Source organism: Panthera tigris, chromosome E1, assembly GCF_018350195.1.
Source record: "Panthera tigris isolate Pti1 chromosome E1, P.tigris_Pti1_mat1.1, whole genome shotgun sequence".
NCBI classification, from domain to species: domain Eukaryota; kingdom Metazoa; phylum Chordata; class Mammalia; order Carnivora; family Felidae; genus Panthera; species Panthera tigris.
Window position 1 is genome coordinate 13,480,318 of NC_056673.1, and position 27,945 is coordinate 13,508,262.

The following is a 27,945-nucleotide window of genomic DNA, read 5'->3' on the forward strand; positions in this document are numbered from 1 at the left end:
CCCCTGCTTGTTCCCTTTCATTTTTCCAAAATTTACAAGTAGCTTCTATTTCAAACATTCAGTCAAGGCAGAAATGAATTTAGCTTATTGCTATGTACCCATCTCTGTAAAATAAACACATTGTCACCTTTGTTTCGGGTCTAATTTTTAATTTAACCAGAAATAAGATGCTACAGTACCAATATTGCTAGTGCTTTGGGAAGCTAGAAAAAGAGGGGCGTGTTCTTTTGTAATCTTTCTTATCATTGAAATGCCAGTGAACCAGGACGTTCCCTCACACCTCTTGGGGTGCAGCCCTCCATCTGAGCCCCCTTTTCAGGGCGCCCTTGACCTCCTTGTTGCGAAGGCTGTAGATGAAAGGGTTCAAGGTCGGTGTGAGCACAGCATAGACCACACTGGCCAGGCGGTCATAGAGGGCTGAGTAGGCGGAGGACGGCCGGAAATAGACGGAGAGGACAGAGCCGAAGAAAAGCGACACCACCACCAGGTGGGCCCCGCAGGTGGCGAAGGCGCGGCGCCGGCCCCCGGCCGCCCGTACTCCCAGCACCGCGACGAGGATGCGCGCGTAGGACAGCGACACGAGGAGCAGCGGGGTGAGCACCACGGCCAGGCCCTCAGAGAAGATGGCAGCCTCCGCGGTCGCCGTGTTCGAGGTCGCCAAGCTCAGCATCACCGTCATGTCACAGAAGAAGTGGCGCACAGGGGCGGGGCACGGGTAGGAAAGCGCCGAGATGAGCAGCGTGTGCAGCAGCGAGTGCAGGTGGGCCACCGCCCAGGACGTGGTCACCAGCGCCGCGCAGCGCCGGGGCGTCATGACCGCGCAGTAGTGCAGGGGGCGGCAGATGGCCACCGCGCGGTCGTAGGACATGGCTGCCAGCAGGTAGCTCTCGGTGATGCCCAGAGCCACGAAGAAGTACATCTGGGAAAAGCATCCCTGGAAGGACACGGCCTGGCGCGGGTGGAGCAAGCCGGCCAGCAGTCTGGGGACCGTGACAGTGGTAAAGCAGACGTCCACGAGGCTCAGGTGACCCAGGAAATAGTACATGGGGGAGCGGAGGGCCCCATCCGACCTCACCACCACCACCATGGCCAGGTTGCCCAGAGCATTGAGCAGGTAGACGCCGAGGAAGAGCAGGAAGAGCAGCGGGTGGATGTCTGTTCCATCCACCAGGCCGAGGAGGAGGAATTCTGGGGCCGTCGTGAGGTTGGCCAGGGCCATGGAGCGGCCAGAGAGGCGGGGGCGCTGAGGGGGCAGATGAGGAGCAGGCCTAAGTTCTGGCACCTTTCGGTAGGCTTCTGCATGTGCGGGTTCCGTATCCTGTTTTTAAATTTACGCTTGCTAAAAAGGCTTGGAAACCACACTGCCCACCCAGTAATCCTCATTTCATGAAGAAACTCAGTATCTGAATCTCAGTAGGGTGTCCTAAGGTAGCGGGTAGTTTCAAGCTTGGAGTAGAACAGACCTGAGTTTGAGATCTGGCTCTACCACTCAGGTGCTATGACCGCTCTAAACCTCCATTTCTTCTTCTTTCATTGAAGAAAATACTAATAGCTACCCATGGAGTTGTTGTGAAGATAAAGTGGGTAATAAGTGTAAAATACTTAGCGCAGCACCCAGCACCCAAAACTCTTGCCTATCTACCCACCTCCCTGCCACCCGTCTATTTATCTACCATCATTTGCATAGTCAAACAAGCAGTTGAGGCAGAATTGGGACCCAGGCCATCCGAACACCAGTTGAAGTTTCTTCATAAAACCCCTTATGGCATTTGCCATTTGTTTATTCACCACGTATTATATGCTAACTCAGGAATCATTAAACTTTTCTGTCAAGGATCATAGAGTATTTTAGGCCTGTGGACCATAGGGTCTCTTACAAGTATTCAGCTCTGCCATTGAAGTGTGAAAACAGCCATTGATAGTATGTAAATGAACGGCCTTGGCTTTGTTCCAATAAAACTTTATTATAAACAGGCAGAAGGGCAGATTTGGCCCGTAAGACATAGTTGGCTGACTCCTGTGCTGGGGCCTGTGGGGAACAGGGTGAAGCTTAGCTTTTGCCCACAGTTTGACCTAGAGCAGCTTGCAGTGTTTCCTCCTTTACTAATTTTATGAACCACGTGGGAGTAAATTATTCTACTGGAGGAGTTTGGCAAGAATATAAAGAAGAGATGGGATTTGAACTGGGTCTTAGAGAATGAATACAGTTTTATCCAGCAGACGTGCTATGGTGTCGGAGGGGGAGGCATCCAGACAGGGGGAAGAGATTGTGTGGGATTGTTGGCAGAGGGCGCATGGAATGAAGAAGGTAACATCCACTGTGATACTGGGGCAAGTCTTGTCTTTGCTTCAAAGTTTCTCAGTAAACCAAGTGATTTCAATTATCTCTGAAACAAAGCATTCATTTTGTCACCCACTCAATCTCTTCCTTAAAACACATTTTTTCCCACTGATGCAAAGTTTCTGTAAATGTTCTATTCCTAGCCTAGCCTATCCCTGCTTTGTCAGGAAAGAGGGCCAGGCTTTGGTGAGATCCCAGAGAGTGGACCGAGTCAGTTCTTGGCTCAGATGCCCCTTGCAAGAAGGAGCTGTGCTTATTCCCTGTCATGCCAAGTGATCTATACACAAAACTCACTCAATCGGTATTTGTTGAATGAAGCTTTTTAAAGAGCAATGAGAGAAAGAAGAGGCAAGGGAAGGTGGAAGAGAGGAGATGATGTGCAAACTGCAGTGTCTGCTCTTGTTGCGTTTCAGGAGAAGTCCCAGATGTAGCCTATTTTTTCATTTTTCTGCTTTTCTATCACTGTCACTCATTGGCTATCACAGGGAGTCATCTGTTTATGCCAACTCCATCCCTATCCCCAGAACAGAGCTGAAGTGTTGAACAGCCAGGACCTTGATACCTCTCCGATTCATCCTCTTTTGAGGTACAGGATTCTCCCCTGCAGAGCCCCTGACCTTCCCCCCCCCCCCCCCCACCACCACCTCCAGGTGGGCAGTGCATGATATAGAGGAAAAGCCACTGGCTTTGCAGTCAGAGCCACCTGGGTTTTAATCCTGATTGACTTTGTAAACATAGACCCATATTCGTTCCATCTCTACTCTTCTCATCTATAGAATGGAAATACTGATGATTCCTCTCTGCGTGGTTGATGCCATGATTAAATGGCTAATGTATATATAAGCACGTAGCAGGGAATTGTTGCTTAGTAGATGTTGGTTCCCTTTCCCTCAGCTTCTGATGCCTTCTCCCTGTTCCCCGAGGCTACTAGAGGCAATCCAGTCCACTGCTGGAAGCCTGTAGTTATTTAAAGATGTTTTTCTTAATCTCAGCTGAAACCTGCTTCCCTGTAACTTCTACAAGTGGTCGCAGTTTGGGCCACTGAAGGCTAAACACCTAATCTCCCTTCTCTGCAGCTTTTCACACAGTGTTAAACAAAAGTCTATGAGGTGTTCTTCTCTCCAATCCAAACACACCTGGTGCCTTAGATTCTTTCCTAGAGGACCTAATTTCCAGGTCCTTTTCCATTACGGTCAACCTCTGTTTTGCCAATGTGTTTTTTAGCTGGAATTGGACTCAGTGGCCTTTCTGGGGTTGGGTTGTGTGGGGTTCTCTGGGAGCAGTGTAACAGCTCAGCTGTCCACTTCACACCTATCTGTTGAGCGCCTGCTTTGGATCAGGCTTTATGTTGGTCTCTAGGATTATAAAGGCAGGTCAGCTACAGTCCATGACCTCCAGCCATGCACAACAATAAGCACTACACTAACTGTATGAACAAAGTAGTAGGAGTAATTTCCTGTGCTTGTCTGATTCGGGGAAGATTCCAAAGAAGAGGTGAAGTTTGAACTGGGGTTGGAAGAATCAGTAGGAGCTCACCAGATAGAGACCTGGAAGTGGGAAGGGCGTTTCAGGCAGGCAGAGAGAATGTGAAGGCAGAGAAAGAGGTATTTGGGGGGGGGGTGGGGGGAAGAGCTGACACATGGCTTTGTCCTCCCTACCCCTGTGAGGCACAGTGGAGTGGGGTGGGGTGGAAGATAGGACCCAAGGCAGGGAGACAGCAGAGGAATGTTGGGTTCTCTCACCTGAAGGGCAGCATGCCAGGCCTCAACACTGTCTGCACCGTCTGTGGGCTGGTCTCCCTCCTGGCCAGAGGTCCCCGATCTTGAGGACAGATGCATTCTCATCCATCTTCACCCAGAGACTTCAGCGTGTTTCCTGTGGGCTAGGACAGCAGCCTTAAAGAGAGAGAAAGCCAGGACTAAAAGGGGCCTGGAGATTCTTGAGCCATGCTCTCTCTACTCAGTTTACTGCCCTGCTGGTCTCCCATTGCCCATCGGGTACAGTGCAAATGGCTCAGCCTGGCAGCCAGAACTTCTCAACTTGGTTCTCCGGTGGTCTCAGCTCCAACCGCTTCCACATGCTTCCCTGTCCCCCCACCCTAGCCAGGCTGGCCTCCTCACCATCTCTTGTTCACACGTTTCTCACAGGCTTTTCCTGTACACTGCTCCTTACCTGAAATGCTCTTCCTACCCTTTCCCAATACTCAACTCTGGCTCTACCCCCTCCAGGAAGCCCCACCTTCTTTCCTGACTCCTCCAGCCCTCGCTTGAATGCCTCTCTCCTCTCTGTCTTGTAACCCTCCTTTGGAACTTAGCCCTTATTTGCTGGTGTTGTGACTTCTGCTGTAATGCTCATCTTCTCCACAAGATGATGGACTTTCTGAGGGCAAATATTTACTCATCTGTTCCTATCTGGCCTCAGACCTGGCACAGAGCTTTGTCTTTTTTTTTTTTTTTTTTTTTAATCTTTTAAAGAGAGAGACACACAGAATGTGAGGGTGGGGAGGAACAGAGGGAGGAACACAGAATCGGAAGCAGGCTCCAATCTCTGAGCTGTCAGCACAGAGCCCGACGTGGGGCTCAAACTGACAAGCCATGAGATCATGACCTGAGACAAAGTCGGACACTTAACTGACTGAGCCACCCAGGCGCCCCATCACACAGGGCTTTGTCTTAACTCTCCTGGCAGTCAGGGAAGGCTCCACAGAGGAGGCGGCATTTGAACAGGGCCAGCTTGAAGGACAAGACATTCACTGGACAAACAAGAGTAGAAAGGAGTTCTAGAAAGAGGGAATAGCATGTACAATGGAAATTACAAGAGAAACCTCAGAGATGTTACTTAACCTCTTTGAGGCATATATATTCACTTAGCAAATAGTAGGTACTTTAAAAATGTCAATTTCCTCCCCATCTCCCCCAGCCTCGAAACACTTTTGGTGATGGGAGGTAAACTGACTGAATTTATGTTGGCTCCCCCGGAAATCCAGGCACAGGACTGGTTTCCCCGGATGCTGAGCTGCAGGTTTTGACTCCGAACCCCTTCCTAAGGCCCAGGCATGGCAGGTGTCTCTTTGAAATGGATAGGAGTGACTTATTTAAGGTCACAAAATGAGGCAGAGAATCTTAGGATCTAGAACCAGAAACCCCGTCCCCCAGGCAGCTTACGGAAAAGGTCACCTTTGCAGCAAACACTCAGATGCCCCAAGACATAGAAGTACACAGGGATACGAGCCTGCACAAAGATGCAGACATATCCTGATAAATCGAGTCACACGGACATGCCAGAGTCACACTCACACCCACCAGGACAGCAATAGACACACATGGGCACACATGGACACCCACTAACAGTCATTTACACAGAGGTGTAGACGAATACACAGATCCATCCAAAGACATACCTGCCATATACACACAAAGACCCAGACCCAGACCCCTACACTCAAAAATGCGAGAGACGTAGAGACCTCCATGGATTCTTCCAGCCACACAGGAGTCAACACACAAATGCCAACAACTTCCTCCTTCCTCACTCTTGCTGAAAGTCTCCATGTGCATTATCAGATGGGGACACGGGCAGTGGGAAAAAGGGGAAACCGTCGCTGGCCCCCCAGCACTCCCAGTCCTGGGAATGTCTATCCAACTCCTTGACTTTGGTCCCTTGCTGGTCAGCTCAGATTCTTCTCCTGAATAGCCTTCTCTTCAACCAGTTTTAGCCAAAGATGAGGCCTTTCTATTCCAAGGGCTTCCTTCTATCCTCTCCTTTCCTCTGCCAACTTCTCATTCATTTCTCTTTAATAATTTATATAGCAATCTTGCCTGTTGTATCTACTGTATGCCGGGCAGGTAGTTGAGCACCAGGCAGGGAGGGCATTCAGAGCTTTATGAACAAGACACGATCAAAGAGTTCATCTTCTTATCTTGGCATCAGCAATTGGCAACGATTTTAACATATCACCTAACCCAACAACCATGACACAAATGGGAAACAAGGCCCAGAGAACACGGTCTGAAGTCATTCAGCAATTTGGGGATAGAGCCGGGAACTGAATCCAGGAGTCTGAACTACGTATGGTTTTGTGCACTTCCTCATCCTTCTGTCACGCATTGGCAGGTACTTCTCGTTTATCTCTCTCCCTCCCCTTCTCTCTTTCTCCCCCTGATTTAGCCCTTGCCTTTCTGCCATTGTTTATTCTGCTCTGTGCCAGCAAGTCTCCTGCCTGACCACTTACCTGTGAGTACAGATGGGCTCTGCCCTCCACACCACACACCCAGAGGCTGATCTGCTACCAGCAGGGGGAGTTAAGGCAGGCACACCTGGGGAAGAAGATTGACCTCAACAGCCAAAGGTGAGAGGGGTGGCATGTTGGCTGGGAGCACAGAGGGTCACTCACTAATTAATTAACCAGGAAACTTCATAAAGGATGGGCTTTGCACCCCCCGGCCCCACGAGGAGCCCTCAGCCAGCATGACTTCTCTCCTACCCTTCTAGAGAGACTGAGTAGGAGAGGGGGAACAAAGGAGTCTGGGAATCCAGAATTGGGAGAGACACCCCTCTGTGGTGACCACCTGTGCTCAGAGGATGCTATCACTCCTCTGCCTCCTTCTAAGAAAGTGCTAATGGCCTGAGAAGGACGGGGCTTGTTGACAATCATAGAGCAAGGGACCCTGGTCTATTCTATCTGGCTGTACTCACGCTGTGCCACAACTGTCACCCCTCAAAGCTGTGACCTCACTGTGATTCCTCTGTTAGGGAAGAGCCCTTTCTCTGACCTCCCTGTGAGGAAAGCAGTAAGGTGGAGCTGGGGACTTAGATGCCCAGTCTGCCAGCCTGGGCTCCCGGAGCCCTACTCTGAGCCCACCTCGCCCCAGAGTTCCCACCTGACCTAGAAGTGGAGGGAGGGAGGAGGGGCTGGAGCTGCCGGCAGATTCACCCCAGGACAGCAGGCTCGGGAGATGTCTGTGGAGCTGTGCTTGATGGACTTCAGGAGTGCTGCCCTCTGTCACCCCACAGCCCCGGTCCGAGATGCCAGGAGCTCAGCCCTGCCCAGCTGGAGCCAGGGCAAGAGGACTTCTGCTCCTTGTTCCAAAGCCTTTTGACTGTCCTGTCCTCATTGGCCCGACACAGCAGCCTTCCTGCATCTGCGGGGCGACCTAATTCCCAGGCTGATTAATTTCTTCTGACGCATTAAATGTGTGGAACTAACTGGTAGCCACATCCCAGGGGATAACCTCTCCAACTCGACTATTCACTCAGTTTGAAAACATTGTTCAGCGTCCATGGGGTGCTGGCCCCGTTGCGCTCTGAGGAGTGTCAGAGAAGTCTTGGAATGAGTGAGGCGTTCAAGTCCTGACCAGCTGTGGGAGTCTGGGCAAGTGTCTTCCCCACTCTGGGCCTCGGTTTCCCCATCAGTAAATGGAGAAGGGTGAACTGACAGAGTCTGAGGATCCCTTCATGTTAGAGAATGGAACATATGGATGGGCCCTGGATAGTTAACATTCAGGTCTGGGGAGGGAGGCTTGGGCACAGGCAGTACAATGCTGGGCAGTGTGTGCCCGTGGGGCTCAGAGTAGAAGTTGTGCCAATGGCTTGGGTGTTCAGAGAGTATGCCTGGGAGAAAGTGGGATTTAAATGGAGCAGAAGAATGGGAGGATATGGGTGTGTGGGAGGGCAGTGTGGGAAAACCCAGGGATCTAGGGAGCATGGTACATGCAGAGGGGCCCCGGGAAATACAATGGAAGGGAAAGGCTACCTGTACAAGTTTCCAATAGGGGAGAAGGTCCATGCATCCATGTCCCAGGGTCTCCGGCATGATCCTGCCCTTCTTGCTGTGAGACCTTGAGGAAGTTAGTCAAATTTTCTGTACTTCAGTATCTCACCTTTAAAATGGGAAAATAATAGAAACTACTTGAGGGTGCCTGGGTGGCTCAGTTGGTTAAGCCTTTGACTTTTGATTTTGGCTTAGGTCATGATCTCACGGTTGTGAGATCGAGCCCCATGTCAGGCCCAGTGCTGGTGTAGAGCCTGCTTGGGATTCTCTCTCTCCCTCTTCCTCTGCACCTCCTCGACTCGCGCTCCCTCCCTCCCACCCTCCCTCTCTCTCTCAAATAATAATAATAGTAATAATAATAATAATAGAACCTATTTTATAGGGATGCTACAAGGAACACAAAGCCCTTGGAACAGTGCCCAGCACACAGCAACCACAGGCTACATGTTGGCTGTGACAGTTATTACCCCTTGGCCATTCTTACTATGTGCTAAGTGTCTTAGGGTTTGTTCTTGCACCCTCCTGACCTGGATTTTCTTTTAAGGAAGGCACCTTGAATTTTTCCATTTTGCTGATACACATGAAATGACTGTTGCTCACTAAAAAAGGTACTGTCTTCATGTTCCTAGTAGCTGTTTCAAATAGATCCTGGGATAATGACTAATGTCCTAAGAATAGCATGTTGTTACAGCATGTGATAATATGTTGTTCTATTCACTGTGCTCCTATTGTTTAACAATTGTTTAACATTCCATACTGCACAATGGAAACATGGCTGCCAAGGAAAAATGGCAACAACTAAATCAAAGGGATTCTTCAGAGACTTGCTGGCTCTAAATTCCTATGGCATGATTTTCTTTTCTTTTTTCCAAAAAGTTTTTATTGTGGTAAAATACATATAAAATTTACCATGTTAACCATTTTTTAAAGGTTTATTTATTTACTTAGAGAGAGAGAGAGAGAGAGAGAGAGAGAGAGAGCCTGAGCAGGGGAAGAGCAGAGAGAGAGGGAGACAGAGAATTCTAAGCAGGTTCCACATTGTCAGCACAGAGCCTGACTCAGGGCTCGAAACTCACAAAACTGTGAGACTATGACCTGAGCCAAAAACAAGAGTTGGACACTTAACCAACTGAGCCACCCAGGCTTCCCCATCTTAATCATTTTTAATTACTTTTAAGAATCCAAGTATAATTAACACAGTATTAGTTTCAGGTGTACAATGTAACGATTCAATAATTTTCTACATTTCTCAGTACTCGTCAAGATAAGTGTACTCAATCTTATTTTCTCCTTTTCACCCATCCCTCCACTCACCTCCCCTCTGGCAACCACCAGTTTGTCCTCTGTATTTAATAGTCTGTTTTTTTGCTTATCTCTTTTTTCTTTGTTCATTTATTTTGTTTCTTAAGTTTCACATATGAGGGGTGCCTGGGTGGCTCCGTTGGTTGAGTATCCAACTCTTGATTTCAGCTCAGGTCACGGTCATGAGATTGAGCCCCACATCAGGCTCTGTGCTGGGTGTGGAGCCTGCTTGGGATTCTCTCTCTCCCTCTTCCTCTGCTTCTCTCTCTCTCTCAGAAACAAAAAATTCTACATCTGAAGGAAACCATATGGTATTTGTCTTTCTCTGACTTATTTCACTTAGTTTTATACCCTCTAGGTCCATCCATGTTGTTGCAAATGGCAAGATTTTGTTCTTTTTTATGGCTAGTAATATTCTATTGTACATATATAACACATCTTACTTTTCCATTCATCTACTGATGGATACTTGGGTTGTTTCCTGTTGTAAATAATGCTGCAATAAACAGAGGGGTTCACAGCAAAGGAAATTATCAACAAAACAAGAGACAACCTAGTGAATGGGAGAAGGTATTTGCAAATAATATGTCTAATAAGGGGTTCATCCAAAATATATAAAGAACTTATAGAGCTCAACACCAAAAATAAAAACAAACAAAACACAACCAAAACCCACAATAACCCAAAACAAATAATCCACTTAAAAAATGGGCAGGGAACCCGAATGAACATTTTTCCAAAGAGGACATACAGATAGGCAACATACACATGCAAAGATGCTCAAGATCACCAATCATCAGAGAAATGCAAGTTAAAATCACAGTGAGATATCAACTTTACACAGTCAGAATGGCTAATAGAAAAAGCATAAGAAACAATTAAGTGTCAGTGAAGATGTGGAGAAAAAGGAACGCTTGAGCCCTGTTGGTGAGAATGCAACGTGGTGCAGCTACCGTGGAAAATAGTATGGAAGTTCCTCAAAAGGTTAAAAATAGAACTATCATATATCTAGTAATCCCACTCCTGGGTATTTGCCCCAAATAAAATCAAAACACTGGTTCAAAAGGATATATGCACTCCTATGTTTACCGCATCTTAACTGTGTTCACGTGTATGGTTCAGTGCTATTAAGTGCCACTTTTCTTTTCAAATTTATTTTTTCTTAAAAATAAAAAATGTTCTTGTTCATTCTCCTCCTCATCTTTAAATTTTCTTTATTTGATTTTTCCCCTACTCTAAGGGTAACATTTACCTGTTATAAAAAATTAAAAAATATAGAGATGTATAAAGAAAAAACTAATCTCTCCCGACCTCTTCCCATATCCCACCGCTATGAGGTAGTCAGTTTTGACAGTCAGGTTCCATGCTGTTGTCTCAGCTCATACAAACCCATATCCATCCATCCATCCATCCATCCATCCATCATCCACCATCTATCCATCCACACACATAAATACAAATAAAGTTTTTTTAATGTGTTTTTTTAGTACAAAGAGAATATAAGTATAAAGGAAATATGTAGAGATATTGGCAAAGGATTTTATCTTCTAGTGAAGCAAGTATTTTCGTTGTATTTATCCCTCCAACACATACACAAGGCTGAGCATTTTTTCCTTTTCAACCACAGACCTTAAGTTAAAAAAATAAACCACATGATATTCATGTTAATAACTACACATCCCATAAAATGAACATGCCACAAGTTATTTAATTATCGTCCTAACTTTGAACAAATTATTAAGGAAGGTATGTCAACTCAGGCCTTTTTTCCTCCTTGCTGCTTTCCTAAGACCCCACAGAGAAAATCCAAGGTCAAAGAGGTGAACATTTCTCTAACTCCTGATAAATGTAGGGAAGGAATTCATCAAGCAAGCCTTTTTACTAACTACACAGCCACCAGCAGTGGTGAATGTGCTTTCTCTATTTCATAATAGTGAAATACTATTATGATTTTTAGTGTTAACTTTTTTATTCTTCATTTTTGTCTCTGGGGAAGATAGAACCTGTTCACTTCCTTTGACTGTTGAGTGCATTTCTCTACAATCACATGAGGTATAGCTGTGCTCACCTACGTTTACCTGCCTTGTTCCACCCCAATATAGGCAACTCCAAGTCAGGGTTTTGTTCTGACTTGGCCCTTGCACCTGACAAGCACTAAGCTGTAAAATGAGGCATTTGAAGTTTGTACTTTTTCTTCAGTGTAAACCACTGAAAACAAGTTTTCTTTTTATATTAGCATAGTTATAATTCTCTGACAAATGAATAAATATAGGATAAATATCATCAGGTTTCACATCGGTTTGAACTGACTTGTGGAGGAATTTCCAAAGATACACTGTGCCAAGTGAACGCAAAAAGGCGTATGTTACATTTGAAAATGTATTATAATATTCACGTTATTATGATTTAATAACGTAATTTTGTGTTTAAACATTCATGTAATACTTATATTATGTATTGTGACTTAATAATATAATATTTATTTTATATTTAAATATATGTAAATTAACATGTAAATTAAATATATGCAAATTGATATGTAGATATACGCAAAATACCAAGTTTTTATACTTCAAGTTTTATACTTCACCAAAGTGAAGTCTAAAAATTTGCGTAATTGTGATACTCATATTTTTTCTAAAGTAGAGTGAGAAGTTATACTGTGCAATTATTAGCATTGTTATTATTTTTAAAAGAGAATTATCACATTACTTTGTGTTAATTCTTATTTAGGGGAATATAAAGATGCTAAAATTATAAATTATCTTTATGAAGGATTAAAGGCCTATTTTGACTTATTGTGGTTTTTTTTAATTAAATGCTAGTTAGCTAACATACAGTACAACATTGGTTTCAGAAGTGGAATTCAATGATTCATCGCTTACATACAACACCCAGTGCTCATCCCAATACGTGCCCTCCTTAATACCCTTCACCTGTCTAGCCTGTCTCCCACCCACCTCCCTCCATCAATTTAATTGTATTTCGAAAGAGTGTAAATCCTGAGTCTAGAGGAGGGACCTCAGATGCCAGGTCAACTTTCCACACAACTGGACACTTGATTGCCATTTTAGAAATATGTGAAAGTCAGCATCTCCAGGAGTCTTGGACTCTGCTTGTTGAATTTCCACTGTGGATTCTTTTAAGTACCTTCCTGTTCTGAAGAGTTTATGTACAGCTGGAAATGTTATAGGGTGAGAATTTATACTGAGTAAGCTCTTATGTTAGAATATACTTTATCTTATTTTATGTTAAAAATAAAATTAGGAGTGTTGGCTTGGTATTTTAATATTGTTAAATTAAGAACACATTTAGTTTGTTATGAATAAACATAAAGAGTTTCTTAAGATACTGTAGTATGCATTATGGCTCTGGCCATGAGAATGCTAGAATTTGTAAACGTGGGCCAAATATTTTGCGTGAATATTGCACTGTCTTCTTAAAGATTTTTAACACTTATTTACTGTTGAGAGATAGAGATAGAGCACAAGCAGGGGAGGGGTAGAGAGAGAGGAGGACACAAAATCTGAAGCAGGCTGCAGTCTCTGAGCTGTCAGCACAGAGCCTGACATGGGGCCCAAACTCACAAACCGCAAGATCGTGACCTGAGGCAAAGTCGGACACTTAACTGAGCCACCCAGGCGCCCCACACTCTCTTCTTAAGGCAATCTTTATATCTTCTAGCCCAGAAGATTCCAAATAAGTCCAACATTTTAGACTATGTATACCTGCTTCCTGAACTGCTACTTAAACAAAGAGTCCCCTGTAATCATAGAGTAAGGAACCTGTATTAGTATCTCTGAAAGTCATAGCACAAAGCATACTATTAGGGGTAGAAAACGCGGAATATAGAAATCAAAGTTTCTTGGAGAACAGATCAAAGAAATACTATCAAGTGGTCAGAAATCATGAGGGTCTTCCTCATGGAAACAAGGAAATAAAGGTATGTTTTAAGAACTCATACCACTTAGAAACTTAAAATTGTAAAGAGATGGAAATATGTGAACTGGCATAAAATGGATGTCATGTTTCCGAACAATGTCAGGTCCTCATAAGCAGGCACAGGACAGGGGCTCCCCTGCATGCCATTTTATTTAGCATTGGAAGAAAAAGTGCATGTTTGAAATCACCAACACCACAGGCGTAAAGTGGGGAGAAAACATGCTGCTTCAGAAAGAACATACGTAACACAGTGAAATTGTAACCCAAAGGAGCTGACAAGATGTGACAGACGTGAAGAACTAGATCTCAATGTAGATGACTTAAGTAGGTAAGTACAATGAGAAAGTTCACTACGTGATTAAAGACACCCCGAGACAAAGAAGTTGGGCTAAATTCTGTCTCTGGCAATCGTCTGGGAAATCAAGCCAATCTGACGGGATAGATCATGTATTCATTCATTCATTCATTCATTCAACCAACAAATATTTATTGAGCTACCTTGTGCTAGGAACAAGGGTATGGGTGTTGGAGATACAGCAGGAAAAAGACCAAAATCTCTTCTCCCAGAGAGCTTACATTATTATCACCATGAGAATTTATTTCTTTTTGAAGAAGAAAAAGTAGAGGGATATCATCAATGTATTAGACACAGGCTGAGCTGATGGATCTCTCCGTGAACTTTGAAGTAAGTTTGCCCTTTGAGAGTTAAATAAGTAAAATCCGCACACAAATTATGTAATCAGCCACATGCTTAAGTATATCAAGAGATTAGTTGTAAAACTGTCTTTGAAGAATTTTGGAAACCTTCCAACCAAATTAAGGTGACCTGGGGGGAATCTTAGGGAGGTAGGATTGTACGTGGCTTTAAGTTAGTAAGTGAAAGCTAATTGGTTGTGGTAAACCCTGTTTGGAGAAACAGAACAGAAAGGAGTAGGTCGACCAGGCAAATCCAGGGGAAAACTGGGTCTTCCAAGAGCAGTGCTAGCAGTGCCTTTGGAAGCATTGACTGGAAGAGAGAATAATAACTTGTCAGGCTTGGCACGACCCTTTCCTTCACCAAGTTCTCCTTATAGTAAACAGAGGGCTCCAATGAAACAGTACAATCTGACTGTGTTCATCAAGCAACACTCTGATATAGCTTGTCTAGAGGCAGAGGATCTAGTGCCAGCAGAATCTCTCTTCTACCTTTAAGTTCTGTTTATCAGGCGTGGGGAATGGGGTTCTTCTGGTTTCTATCTGTCCCTACCTGAAGCTTGGTTAGTGGGATCTGCCCTTGACACAGGTTTCTGAGGCTACAGGGTTGAGAACTGAACCAAATGTGCCTTCTGAAGTACTCTTGGCCAGTCGATTTTCCCCAGGTATGTCAATTTTTGTTTTATTGCCATTCTTCTCTGCAACAGTTTGGCCAAAGCATCCAAGTGTTTCCTACTCAGTGAATCAGGGAAAGAGAAGAAACTATAGCAGAATACCTTCAGGTTAGAAAGAAGGGAGAAGTTTCTGGTACAGGACTGTGTCTACATTCCTGGCAGTGTCAACACAGAGCCTTGCAGAGAGATGATGCTCAGTAAATAAACTCATTTGTTGACCTTATCAGAGGAGGCATAACCGGTAAGAAGTTGCTATGGTTGAGGTCAAAGACGTTACCGCCTGTGTTCTCTTCTAGGATTTTAATTGTTTCATGCCTCACATTTAGGTCTTTAATCCATTTTGAATTTATTTTTGTGTACAGTGTAAGAAGGGGGTCCAGTTTTGTTCTTCTGCATGTGGCTGTCAAGTTTTCCTGACACCATTTGTTGAGGAGACTGCTTTTTTCCCATTGGATATTCTTTCCTGCGTTTTTGAAGTATAGTCGAAATGGGTTCATTTCTTGGTTTTCTGTCCTTCTCCCTTTGAAATGTGTGTCTATTCTTGTTCCCGTACCATATTGTTTTGATTACTACAGCTTTGTAATATGACTTGAAGTCAGGAATTGAGATGCCTCCAGCTTTGCTTTCCTTTTTCAAGGTTGCTTTGGCTATTCGAGGACTTTTGTGGTTCCATACGAAGTTTGGGACTGTTCTAGCTCTGTGAAAAATGCTGTTGGTATTTTGTTAGGGATTGCATTAAATGTGTAGATTTCTTTTGGTAGTATGGGCATTTTAACAATATTTGTTCTTCTACTCTGTGAGCATGGAATGTCTTTCTATTTCTTTGTGTCTTCTTCAGCTTCTTGCATCAGTGTTTCATAGTTTTCAGAGTACAGGTCTTTCACCTCTTTGGTTAGGTTTATTCCTAGGGATCTTATGGTTTTTGGTGCAATTGTAAATGGGATTGATTTCTTAATTTCTTTTTCTGCTGCTTCATTATTTGTGTATAGAAATGCAACAGATTTCTGTACATTGATTTTGTATCCTGTGACTTTACTGAATTTTTGTATCAGTTCTAGCAATTTTTTGGGAAAATCTTTTGGGTTTTCTACATGGAGTATCAAGTTATCTGGAAATAGTGAAAGTTTGACTTCTTCCTTGCCAATTGGGTGCCTTTTATTTCTTTTTGTTGTCTGGTTGCTGTGGGTAGGACTTCAGTACTATGTTAACTTTTTTATGTTTATTTTTGAGAGAGAGAGAGAGAGAGAGGGAGACAGAGGCAGAGGCAGAGGCAGAGGCAGAGCATGAGCAGGGAAGGGGAAGGAGAGGGAGACACAGAACTGGCAGTAGACTCCAGGCTCTGAGCTGTCAGCACAGAGCCCAATGCGGGGCTGAAACTCACAAACTGTGAGATCATGACCTGATCCAAATTCAGAGGCTTAACTCACTGAGCCACCCAGGCCCCTCCAGTACTACGTTAAATAGCAATGGTGAGAGTGGATCTTCCTGTATTATTCCTGACCTTAGGGAAAAAGCTCTGTTTTCCCCCATTTAGGATGATATTTGCTGTGGGTTTTTTGTATATGACCTTTATTAAAGTTACTTCATTGGAGGTTTTTGTAATGAATGGATGTTGTGCCTTGTCAAATGCCTTTTTTGTACCTACTGAAATGATAATACTGCTCTCTTAATGTGGTGTATCATGTTGATTGATTTGTGAATATTGAACCACCTTTGAAACCTAGGAATAAATCCCACTTGATCGTGATGAATGGTTCTTTTAATGTACTGTTGGATTGGGTTTGCTAGTATTTCATTGAGAACTTTTGCATCCATGTTCATCAAGGATATTGGCTTGTAGTTCTCTTTTTTAAGTGAGACTTTAGTGAGACTCATAGAATGAATTTGGAAGATTTCCTTCCTCTTCTATTTTTTGGAATAGTTTTAGGAGAGTAGCTGTTAATTCTTCCTTACATGTTTGGTAGAATTCACCTGTGAAGCCATCTGGCCCTGGACTTTTGTTTGTTGGGGTATTTTTGTTACTGATTCAATTTCTTTGCTGGTCATCAGTCTGTTCAAGTTTTCTATTTCTTTCTGTTACAGTTTTGACATTTTATTTGTTTCTAGGAATGTATCCATTTCTTGAAGTTGTCCAATTTGTTGGACTTCATCAAAATAAAACGCTTCTGCACAGAAAAGGAAACAATCAACAAAACTAAAATGAACCTACAGAATGGGAGAAGATATTTGCAAATGATATATCTGATAAAGGGTTAGTATCCAAAATATATCAAGAACTTGTATAACTCAACCCCCAAAACTTAAAAATGGCAGAAGACCTGGGTAGCTCAGTAAGTTGAGTGTCTGAGTTTTGATTTTGGCTCAGATCATGATCTCATGGTCGTGAGTTTGAGCCTCATGTCAGGTTCTGTGCCGGGCATGGAGCCTGCTTAAGATTCTCTCTCTCTCTCTCTCTCTCTCTCTCTCTCTCTCTCTCAAACCCCCCGTCTCTCTCCCTCTGCCCTTCCCCTGCTCAAGTTCTCTCTATCTCTTTCTCTCTCTCTCTGTCTCAAAAAAAATAAAAAATAAAATAAATAAATAAATAAATAAATAGAAAATGGAAGAACACATGAACAGACATCGCTCCAAAGAAAACATACAGATAGCCAACAGCCAACATACAGAACAGATGTTCATCATCACCTACCATCAGGGAAATACAAATCAAAACTACACTGAGATATTACCTCACACCTGTGAGAATGGCTAAAATCAATACAAGAAACAATAGGTGTTGGCGAGGATGTGGAGAAACAGGAACACTCTTGCAGTGTTGGTGGGAATGCAAACTGGTGCAGCCGCTCTGGAAAACAGTATGGAGGTTCATCAGAAAGTTAAAAATAGAACTATCCTATGATCTCTCCACTACTAGATATTTACCCAAAGAATACAAAAATACTAACTTAAAGGGATACATGCACCCAGATGTTTATAGCAGCATTGTCTACAGTAGCTAAATTATGGAAAGAGCCTGTCCATCAGCCATTGAATGTCCATCCGCCGTCGAATGGATAAAGAAGAAGTGGTATATGTGTACAATGGAATATTACCCAGCCATCAAGAAAATTGAAACCTTGCCATTTGCAATGACATGGGTGGAGCTAGGAGTATTATTCTAAGCAAAATAAGTCAGTCAGAGAAAGACAATTATCATATGATTTTACTCATATGTAGAATTTGAGAAACAAAATAACCAACCAGATTGCGGGGGGCAGGGGGAGGAGAGAGGCAAACTAAGAAACAGAATCTTAACTAGAGAGAACAAATTGATGATTATCAAATGATAGGCGTGGCTGGGGGATGGGTTAAATAGGTGATGGGTATTGAGGGTGAGCACCAAGTGTTGTATGTAAGTGCTGAATCACTAAATTGTACACTTGAAACTAATATTACACTGTATATTAAGTAACTGGGATTTAAATAAGGAGTTCAAAAAATTATTTTCCTTTAACCTGAATTGCAGGGATATTGCTAATATATACGGAAATATGCTTAGAGTTTTCGTGGGTCTCAGTGGAGATCTCTTTCTCTAGCTTCTGGGCTCATGGCAGGAGGGAACCAGACCAGCATCTTGGAGTTCCTCCTCTGGGGACTCTCAGAGCGGCCAGAACAGCAGTGCATCCTGTTCCTGCTGTTCCTGCAGACGTATGTGGTCACCGTGGCCGGGAACCTTCATTCTGGTCATTGGCACTGACGCACGTCTTCACACACCCATGTACTTCTTCCTCGCCAGCCTGTCCTGTGCTGACATCCTTTTCACCTCCACCACCGTGCCCAAGGCCCTGGTGAATATCCAGACCCAGAGCAGGTCCATTTCCTATGCGGGATGCTTGGTCCAGCTCTACTTCTTCTTGACTTTCGGGGACATGGACATCTTTCTCCTGGCCACAATGGCCTATGACCACTACGTGGCCATCTGCCACCCTCTCCACTGTACGATGGTCACCGCTGCCCTCCAGTGCTACACCTTCATGGGGACTGCCTGCTCATGACCAGCCTTTTGCCATGACCTACACCTTCCTCATACTCTTTTTCTTTCTGCTGTACATCGTCCCTGACTGTTTTATGATCTGGGACCACGATGAAAGCATTTTTTCTCTGATATGCATTTGATGACTCTGTTCCCTTGCTCTTGGTGGAGTAATTGTTTTAGCCCTGATACTTACTGGTTTACTTTACTGAGATATAATTTATATACAGTAAACTGCATAGGTCAGTACGTTTAGTAAATTTTGACAAAATGTATTAACATGTTACATATTATCATATTATGATCATTGTAGTCAAGATACTGCATATTTTCATTATCCTAGAAAGGGCCTCATACTCTTTTCTAGTAATCCCCCACCTTGAGGCAACTACTGATCTGATTTCTATCACCATAGGTTAGATTTACCTGTTCATGAGTTTCATATAAATGGAATCATACAGTATGTACATAGTATATACTCTTTGTGGTTTGGTTCCTTCTGCCCAGCATGATGTTTTCAAATTCATCTACAATGATGCATGTGTCAGTAGCTTGTGCTTTTTTATTGCTGAGTCGTGTTCAGTTGTATGGATTTATAGTGATAAATTTTTCTTACTCATTCTTCTATTGATTAATATTTAGGTCATGTCCAGTTTTCAGCAACTGTAAATAAAGCTGCTATGCACAATATTTTTTCCTTTCTTTTCCTCTTTCTTTCTTTCTTTCTTTCTTTCTTTCTTTCCCTTTTTCTTTCTTTCTTTCACTGCTATGCACATTTTATACAAGGCTACTTGTGGATATGTTTTCATTTCTCCTTGATGTATACCTAGGAGGAGAACTGCTGGGCCAAAAGGTAGATGTATGTTTCACTTTCTTAGACCCTGCCTAATAGTTTTCCAAAATGGTTCTATCAGTTTATGCTCCCATTGGTAATGTTTGAGAGTTCCAGGTGCTCCACATCCTCATTAACACCTGACATTGTCAGTCTTTTAATTTTAGCCATTCTACCAGCCCTCTTATATCTTGACATCTTTTTCTTTACCTGTATTGTCTCAGCTATCTTCAGAATCTTTTTTTTTTCCTAAGAGAAACACCAGTGGCTCCCACCTTGCTGTCAGCTCCCTGGTCTATGGGACAGATCACTAGAGGAGATCCAGTAGCCACTGTTTTGTACACAGTGAAAATATCCATGCTAAACATTTTCATCTAAAGCCCCAGGAACAGGGCTCCTGGGTGGCTCAGTTGGTTAACTCGTAGTTCATGAGTTCAAGCCCTGTGTTAGGCTCTGTGTCAACAGCTCAGAGCCTGGAGTCTGCTTCGGATTCTTTGTTTCCCTCTCTCTCTGCCTCTCCCCTGCTCACATTCTGTCCTCTGTCTCTCTGTCTCTCAAACATAAATAAACAAACAAAAAAAAAAAATTAAATCCCCAGGAACAAAGGCGCAAAGGACTCTCTGGGGATAACTCTCAAAAGCCAAAATTTCCTTTTCGTGGGTTAATTGAGGTGAACAAAGAATGCAAGCTCAGGAAAGAAGAGAGAAAATAAAACTAATAAAATGAGTAATTAATAATAATAATAACAGCTACCCCATTTAGAATACCTACCGGGCCTCACACTTACTGTTTATATATATTGTCATTGAATAATCCCAATAGTTCCATAAATTGGGCATTGTTATATTTGCTTTATAGATGATAAAACTGGGGTTCAGACATAAATTGCCCTATGTCACACAGCTTGTATATTGAAGATCCAGGATTTGTACCCGGTCTTTTGACTCTGAGGGTGTAGCCCTGTCACCATTGTTTCCCAGAGACTTTCTTCTGAGAATTAGCATTCAAATTTCCTGGGGCCTCCTCTGGCCATCTGGCTAGTGAGAGAAATACATGACCCACTAATGTCCTGGACATGAAGTGGGCTTCTTCACCTGACCTATTTAAATCTCACCAGTTCCACCTAAGCTAAAATAATTCTCAGAGAAGACCTTCTCCAGTTCAGCTTTCTCGCTTTAAACAAGGTGATCAGTCCTCATAGCAGGGTCCCTGAGGTTCTGGACTTAGCTAGGGTGGGAGAAGTAAGTGGAAACACCAGGATAAAGATGAAAGTGAGAATATCAACAGAGTGCTCACCCTATGTCTATTCACCATTCATAACAGGGCTATGATTTACCGTTGGGGAAATTCCTTCGTCCCATGGATGTGATCTTGGTTTGGGGCAGTAACCCAGATGTGCTGACTTTGCACTATATTAAACTGAAGGGATAACTGGAGGCTACTTCCAAGTGACCGTTTCTTTTCCCACTTAGTCCCTGGGATTTTGACGCTTGTACGAGAATCGAAGAGAATTGAAAAAAGACTAGGGCCATTCTAGTAGTGGTTCCCAGAAGAGATACTCAAAGGCTTCTTGTTATCAAGAACCCCTGAGGCTCCTTGAGTCCCATCTGTGCAAAGATGGCCCTTCCATCTTCTCTTTGGTACTGTGTTCTCCCCCCATATCTTTCCAACAGATATATATTTTTCCCTGAATAAGTAAGCTCGTTGATTTATGTTGCTTGTAATGAAAGAATCTGTGGCAGGGACAGTAGGGCTCATCATGTGTTCCCTCACATTTCCCAGTGTCTGCCACACTCAGGTTCGGGTTGTGAGCAGAAGCGTGGTGTCCCTTCTGGTCTAAGTTAAAAGCCCATGTACCTCCTCTATTCCGCTCTTCCCTGCTGTGGTGACCTCAGAGGTGTTGGGTTCTCAGTTCAAGATGATAAAGCCTCTGCCAACTTAGGTCCTTCATCACAGCTCCACATATGTACATCTGGAATGATTGAGAAATTAACTTTGTTGTGTTAATCCCTGAGATTTTGAAGCCAATGGTTACCTCAGCATAGCCAACCGTATCCTTACTAAAATGAACACAAGTTGATAGGAACAAAATGTGACAAATTCATTGCTGTGGCTTCTGACAAACATTCACCAAAGAACATTTGTCTTTGTCTCAATTTCTTCCACTTCCCCAGCAAAAATTATTGCTTCCTCTAGAAAGGTCTGTATCATCAGATCCAATATTATGTTTTTTTCGGTATACTTCTGAGTTTTATGTTTACTTTTTGTGATAAGCTCTGTGTAGTAAGATACATCCATCTTATTTTCTGTGGTATCACAGCATACTTCATGTAGAGCATGGAACAATAAATATTTATAGAATAAATGCAGTTTCCCAGATTTCTCCAGGAGTTATAGCACTGTTTTTCAGTGATCCGATGAACTGTATTAATACTATCTGGAGTTTGTTGTGGTCAAAGTAGCACTTGTTTCCATGACGTGGATTATGGGAGAGAGTCTTACCAGCTTAGGGTTTGGTCTGGGCTTGGCTAGACGCTTTCGTAGTTGTCATTTTTGCTGCTAATTTAAAAAAGTGTATTCTCTAGGTATAATAATGGAATTTCAACACAATAGTTATTTTCATTGTTAAACTAATTTATTTATTCTACCTTAACAGTGACATGTTCTGCATACTGATAAAAATGTTTTTAAAGCACTTCAGATCATCTGCTCTGTTCCAATTATCTTAGGGCCATAGCTTTTAAAAATTGATTCTGAAAAGAGAGGAACGTAGGAAGGTGACAGAGTAGGAGGACCTGAGTTCACACCATCCCATGTTTGCAACTGGGTATCATCCACATCTAAGTCAGTAAGCCCAGAGAGCAACCCAAAGACCGGCAGAACAAAGTCCACGACTAAATATAGAGGAGAAGCTGCATCTGAAAGATGAGGAAGGTCAGAAAGTCAGAGGGAGGCTGCTGGCGGGAGGGAGGCAGATTTGTGCAGGGAAAGGGCAGAGAAACAGCCCCTCACACCCGGGAGCTCACGGGGAAGACTAATCCCCATGCCATTTGGCTTTAAAAACCAGAGGGGCTGAATTCCATACGTTTGCAAAACTAGTGGAACTTGGAGCCTGGAACTTTAAAAGTCAGCTGACTCAGCCCTGGGTGAGCTGGGGCGGGGGGTGGGGAATGGTAACTGTGTCACGACCCTTACAGAGACAGCAGCCGGCCCGGAGAGGCAACATGAAAACAGCAGTTTACAGAATGCCGGGGCAAACGGGAGACAGATCTGTTCATACTGATTTCGGATCATGTTGGGGAACTTCTCTGGAAATGAGAGAGCTGTCAGGAGCCGGTTAACCTCCCACTCCCCCCAGCGCAAACGCAGAACCACCTGCAGGAGGTGGGGCCGCACAGACACTTCTAGCCTCAGCCCAGGGATCAGGACAAATTTTGTTAAAGGCGCTGCCGTGTCTCATGGCCACGAGCTTCCTGTGGATGGTGGCCGGCGCCCACTCGTGCCGAGGGACACCTGGCCTGTTGACCAGGTTGCGGACGGCGCCTGGGCCTCCTGGGAGGAGTCTCCCGCGTTCCCCGCGCTGAGGCTGCCACCTGGCGGCCGGGGCGTAGGTGGTGCTTTGCCCAGACGGGTTCCCGAGAGAAGGGGATGGGGCTCCCGGTTATGGCCAGTGACCTGGCCTTGGCGTCCTCACTCTAGCTTGTGGAGTTGGCCTGCCTGCGTGTGAGGCTTTGATGAATGCCCGCCTGCGTGAGCGTTTCCCTGGTTACCGAAGCTGCGCTTTCATAATAGGTTCATTGACCACTTGGATGTCTTCTTGTGTGATATCCAAGTCCCGTGTCCACCTTTTTGTTGAGTTAACTTGTAGAAATTCCTTAGTTAGTTAGTTGTTTATATATATGTTGCCGTGATCTTCTCTCAGTCTGTGGCTTTCTTTTTATTCTCTTATCTGTATCTTCTAATGAACAGAAGTCCTTCATTTTAATGCAATCAGGTGGCTCAGTGTTTCCCCTTTATGATTGATGCTTTTGTCTTATTTAAGACAATGTTCTCTATCCTGAGCCCTAAAGATATTCTGCTTTATTATCCACTTGAAGCTTTATTGTTTCCCAGCTACATCTAGATCTACGATCTACCGGAACTGGCATTTGTGTGTAGTCTGAGATATGGGTCAAATTTCATATCTTCCTGTTTAGATATTCATTTGTGCCATACAATGTGTTGACAAGACCCTCCTTTCCCCAATGCTTTGAAGTGCCACCTTTTGTTGTCAATCAAGTGTTTATTTGTGTGAAGACACTTCCGGACTCTGTTTTATTTTAGACTGGTTTATCTGCCTGTCTTTGTATCAATACTACACATCTTAATCGCTATAGAAAATGAGTCTCACTGTCCAGAAGGTCCACCAGCTTGTTCTTCAAGCTATTTGGGGGCCTTTGCATTTTCCACAAAAATCTTAGCATCAGCTTCTCCAGTCCCTCTGCTTCCCTCCTCCCCACAACACACACCTGTTGAGGTTTGGTTTGGGACTGAATTAAACATATAGATCAAGCTGGGGAGAATCTACTTCTTCACATGTTATATTTTTCAGTGATGAACACGGATAAGCCTTCATTTATTTTTGTCCTTAAAGATTTCTCCCCATTATGCCGTAGAATTTCCATCTCAGGTTTTGCACATCTTTTATCAACTGTATTTCGGGACATTTGGTATTTTTGATGCTATTGTAAGTGCTATCTTTTCATTTTTATGTTTTAACTGTAAGTTGCTGATGTGAGAAGTGCAGCTGAGTTGGTATCCAGAAATCCTACTAATCTCAATTATTAATCTTAATGGTTTGTCATATGATTTTTAGATTTTCTAAACACACAAAGGTATCATCTACGAAAAGTGATCATGATAGTTCTTCCTTTCCAAGTCTCATTATTTTAAATAATAAAATAATAACTTTGCCTTATCAAACTAGCAAGAACCTCCAGGAAAATGCTGAATAGAAGCGGTGATAGCACTTGCTTTTGGTATCAGAAGGAAAGCTTGCAACATTCTGTCTTAGTTGGGGCCACGATAACAGAATACCATAGATTGGGTGACTTATAAACAACAGAAATTTATTTCTCACGGTTGTGGACTCTGGGAAGTATAAGAACAAAGCACTGGCAGAATTTGTGTCTGGTGGGGACCTGCCTCTTGGCTCATAGATGGCCATTTTCTCACTGTGTTCTTACCTGGCAGAAGATATAGGAGAGCTCCCTGGGATCTCTTTTACAAAAGCACTAATCCCATTCACGATGGTCCATCCTCATGACCTAATCACTGCCCAAAGGCCCCCCTTCCAAATACCATCACATTAGGGATTAGGTTTCAACGTATGAATTTTGGAGGGACACAAACATTCAGTCAACAGCAAGCATGATGTTCGCTGTAGGTTTCGGTAGATAATCTTCATTAAAGATGTTTTCTTCTATTCATAGTTTTATCCATGTTATTATCATGAATGGATATTTAATATTACCGAATGTTTTTTTTCTGCATCTAATGACAAGATCAATTGATTTTTCCCCCTTTTTTAGTCTGTTAATTTGGTGAATGGTCCTGGCCTTTGAATGACACGTCAACGCTGCCTATTGGAACAAACCCAGCTTCCCAGCTTGTTGTAGTGAAGCTTCTATGTTACATATCGCTGCCTCATTTTATTTCAGATTTTTCCATAATGCTTATGATGACATTTGCCTGAAGTTTTCCTTCTTTTTCTTTTGTTACTTTATTTTAGAGAGAGAGAGAGAGGAAAGCACAGTAGGGGAGAGGGGCAGAGGCGGGGGGAGTGAGAAAGAGAGAGAGAGAGAGAGAGAGGGAGAGAGAATCTTAAGCAGTCTCCATGCTCGGTGTGGAGCCAGATGTGGGGCTCGATCCACAACCCTGGGATCATGACCTGAACCAAAATCAAGAGTTGGACGCTCAAACGATAAAATAGAAATAGAAATAAAAGAACAAATAAGAATAGAAAAAGAAAAAAAGATAAAAGAAATAATTTCTTCTACTGACCTTGATAGGTTTTATTATCAAAGCCATTCTATTTTTATAAAACAGTTGGAGGATGAATTCTGCTTTTCTATACTCTAGAAGAGGTTGTGTAAAATTGGCATTATTTATTCCTTAAATATCGGGTGGAGATTCACCTGATGCTTTTTTGTCTGTGTTAAAAGTCTTTCAGCAAAGATTTAATTTCTTTAATAATTATAAAACTGTTCAGATTTCACATTTCTTCTTTTAAAAATTTTAACATTTTTTGGAATAAAGTTTTTCATACATTCTTATAATCCTTTAAATGTTGGCAGCATCTGTGGTTATGTTCTCCTTTTTATGGTGTACGTCATTTTGTGCCTTCTCTCTCTTATCAATTTTACTAGTTACACTTTTCAAAGAACACATGGTGGCTTTGTCAATCTTCCCTGTGATAATACTTTTTTCTATTTTATTTATTTTAACTCACACCTTCATTTATTACCCTCACTCCTTCTTTGACTTTAACTTGTTCTTTTTCGTTTTAAACTTCTTAAGGTGGGTGTTTAGCTCATTGCTTATGGAAGTTTTTCTTCTTTCCTAATATGCAGTTAAGTGCTTTTGACAATCTTCAAGGTCCTAGAGAAAAAGGATCAGAGTTCAGGGTGTAATGAAACCCCCTTATTTGGGTTGGGATCCAGAAAGGCTATATTTTATTTATTCATTTAAAAAAATTTTTAAAAATGTTTATTTTTGAGAGAGAGAGAGAGAGAGAGAGAGAGAGCATGAGAAGGGGAGGGGCAGAGAGAGAGGGAGACACAGAATTCAAAGCAGGCTCCAGGCTCTGAGCTGTCAGCACAGAGCCCGATGCGGGGCTCAAACCCACAAACCTTGAGATCATGACCTGAGCCGAAGTCGGACAGTTAACTGACTGAGCCACTCAGGCGCCCCTGGAAAGGCTATTTTAATAGCAAAGGGCAAACTAAAAATACAAAGACCTCTGCAGAGACTACAGCACAGCTCCACATTATCTCAGTCCCCAAGGTTGAGTTGGGGTGATGCTGAACTTGTAGCCCCTTAGTCACTTGGCTGTGCCCTCTGAAATCAGTGAAGGGCTCCAGGGAAAAAGCCTGAATGGCCCCATTTCTGTGGGACTTCATCTTTCTCTGGGCTCTGTCCTGGCAGTTCTTCACTGTTTTTATTAGCTCTGATACCTTGAAGAATATATTTTAAATATTTTGTCCAGCTTTTTCAGTTGTCCCGAGAAGGAGGCTTAGTTCGTTACCTCACCTGCCAGAAGTGGAAGATGCATCTAACTCTTTATCCTTCACATGTGAGCTGACAGTTCCTTTCTCTGCCACTCACACTCTGAAAGCTTGTGGACTATTCTCTTAAATTGCAGTGACTTGAAATTTCACAATGATTGCTTTTGGATAGATCTGTTTTCATCCATTGTGCTTTGTATCTGGGCATTTTCTCGAGATATGGAAATTAAAAAAAAACACTTTACTTCCCCCACTCCCACCCCATTTCCTTTGTTCTCTCTCTGGGGAACTTTTACACTTCAGGTATTGAAATTTTGGGCCCTCTTTTAAAATCTCTCGTTTTACTGGAACCTGCTTCTTCATTCTTCATTAGAAAGGTCCTTCTTATTCCCAACCAGAATGATGGGCACATCGGGGTAGAAATGACTGGTCTCTGGGGTCCGTTTTACTGGTGTTTTGAAAACTATTAGGGCAAACCACAAAGAAGCAGGTCAGCACCACACTGACATCTGGGTAGGAGAGAGGTCTCAGAAGGTCATAGTCTTCCTGCCCAGCCGTGTCCCACAAAACCAGCCCCACCTCCAAGTGGGCCAAGTAGCTCTCAAACACCCAAGCGTGTAACTGAGAACTGGTCCTTGACTAAGCAGCTCTTGCCACACCCGCTGTCGCCCCTGGCCACAGTAAATGAAAGCAAGAAGAAGCATACTAAAATCTGAGCAGTCTCCAAAGAGAATCATTGGGTAAGGTATACTGAGCCTATTTGGGCCAATAAGTCAAATTCTTAACTGCTTTTCCATTAGATTTTCATCTGAGGAAGTGTGTGCTTGTCTTTCTGGAACCTAAATGTCCAATTGGGATTTGGAGAAAAGAAAGAGGAATGAAGTTAGACAAGGATATCAGAATCCATGTTTGCAGTCTAACCCAGGGTCAGTCTCTACTTGTTCGAGTAATTATCTTCGCAAGATACAGAAGACAGTAACCACTCTTCTAGGAGGAGGTGAGTTGGGGGTTAGGGTAAGAGTGAGAAGAGATGCAGTATTGGTTCATTCAGAGAATATTTACTGATGGCTCCTATGTGCACCAAGTTCTGGGGGAGTTTCTTTTTCTGTTTTAAATT

The 27,945-nt window shown here is 43.2% G+C and overlaps 1 protein-coding gene and 1 long non-coding RNA gene across 14 annotated transcripts; one reads left to right on the forward strand and one right to left on the reverse strand.

The window, feature by feature from the left end:
- Positions 1 to 141: 141 nt before the first annotated feature.
- Positions 142 to 23,268, reverse strand: LOC102957637 (olfactory receptor 1L4-like). Of its 10 annotated transcripts, none has more exons than XM_042966505.1 (6): positions 22,939 to 23,268; positions 21,421 to 21,535; positions 8,094 to 8,178; positions 6,573 to 6,657; positions 4,084 to 4,236; positions 142 to 1,318 (listed from the first exon to the last, which is right to left on the reverse strand). In XM_042966505.1, exons 5-6 carry the CDS (start codon positions 4,183 to 4,185, stop codon positions 275 to 277), a joined length of 1,146 nt encoding a protein of 381 aa, XP_042822439.1. In that variant the 5' UTR covers positions 4,186 to 4,236; positions 6,573 to 6,657; positions 8,094 to 8,178; positions 21,421 to 21,535; positions 22,939 to 23,268; the 3' UTR covers positions 142 to 274. The 10 variants fall into 10 exon arrangements, 7 of the variants coding, with proteins under 7 accessions (XP_042822439.1, XP_042822437.1, XP_042822441.1 ...); XM_042966503.1 differs by having other exon boundaries at positions 8,094 to 8,220; XM_042966507.1 differs by lacking the exon at positions 6,573 to 6,657 and having other exon boundaries at positions 8,094 to 8,220.
- On the forward strand, positions 757 to 27,822 carry LOC122233554. 4 transcript variants are annotated; one of them, XR_006211158.1, is made up of 4 exons: positions 757 to 1,024; positions 6,509 to 6,689; positions 8,656 to 8,719; positions 27,629 to 27,822. It is a non-coding gene; the product is annotated as an uncharacterized LOC122233554 (long non-coding RNA). The 4 variants fall into 4 exon arrangements; XR_006211156.1 differs by lacking the exon at positions 27,629 to 27,822 and adding an exon at positions 18,295 to 18,863; XR_006211157.1 differs by lacking the exons at positions 8,656 to 8,719; positions 27,629 to 27,822 and adding an exon at positions 8,494 to 8,649.
- The last annotated feature ends 123 nt before the right edge of the window (positions 27,823 to 27,945 follow it).

Bases quoted from the DNA above. Each gene is read 5' to 3' on its own strand.
- LOC102957637 (XM_042966505.1), bottom strand. From the start codon at position 4,185: ATGAGAATGCATCTGTCCTCAAGATCGGGGACCTCTGGCCAGGAGGGA. The intron at 1,319-4,083 runs GTGAGAGAACCC...ATTTAAAAACAG, and splicing joins CCTGGCATGCTGCCCTTCAG to GATACGGAACCCGCACATGC.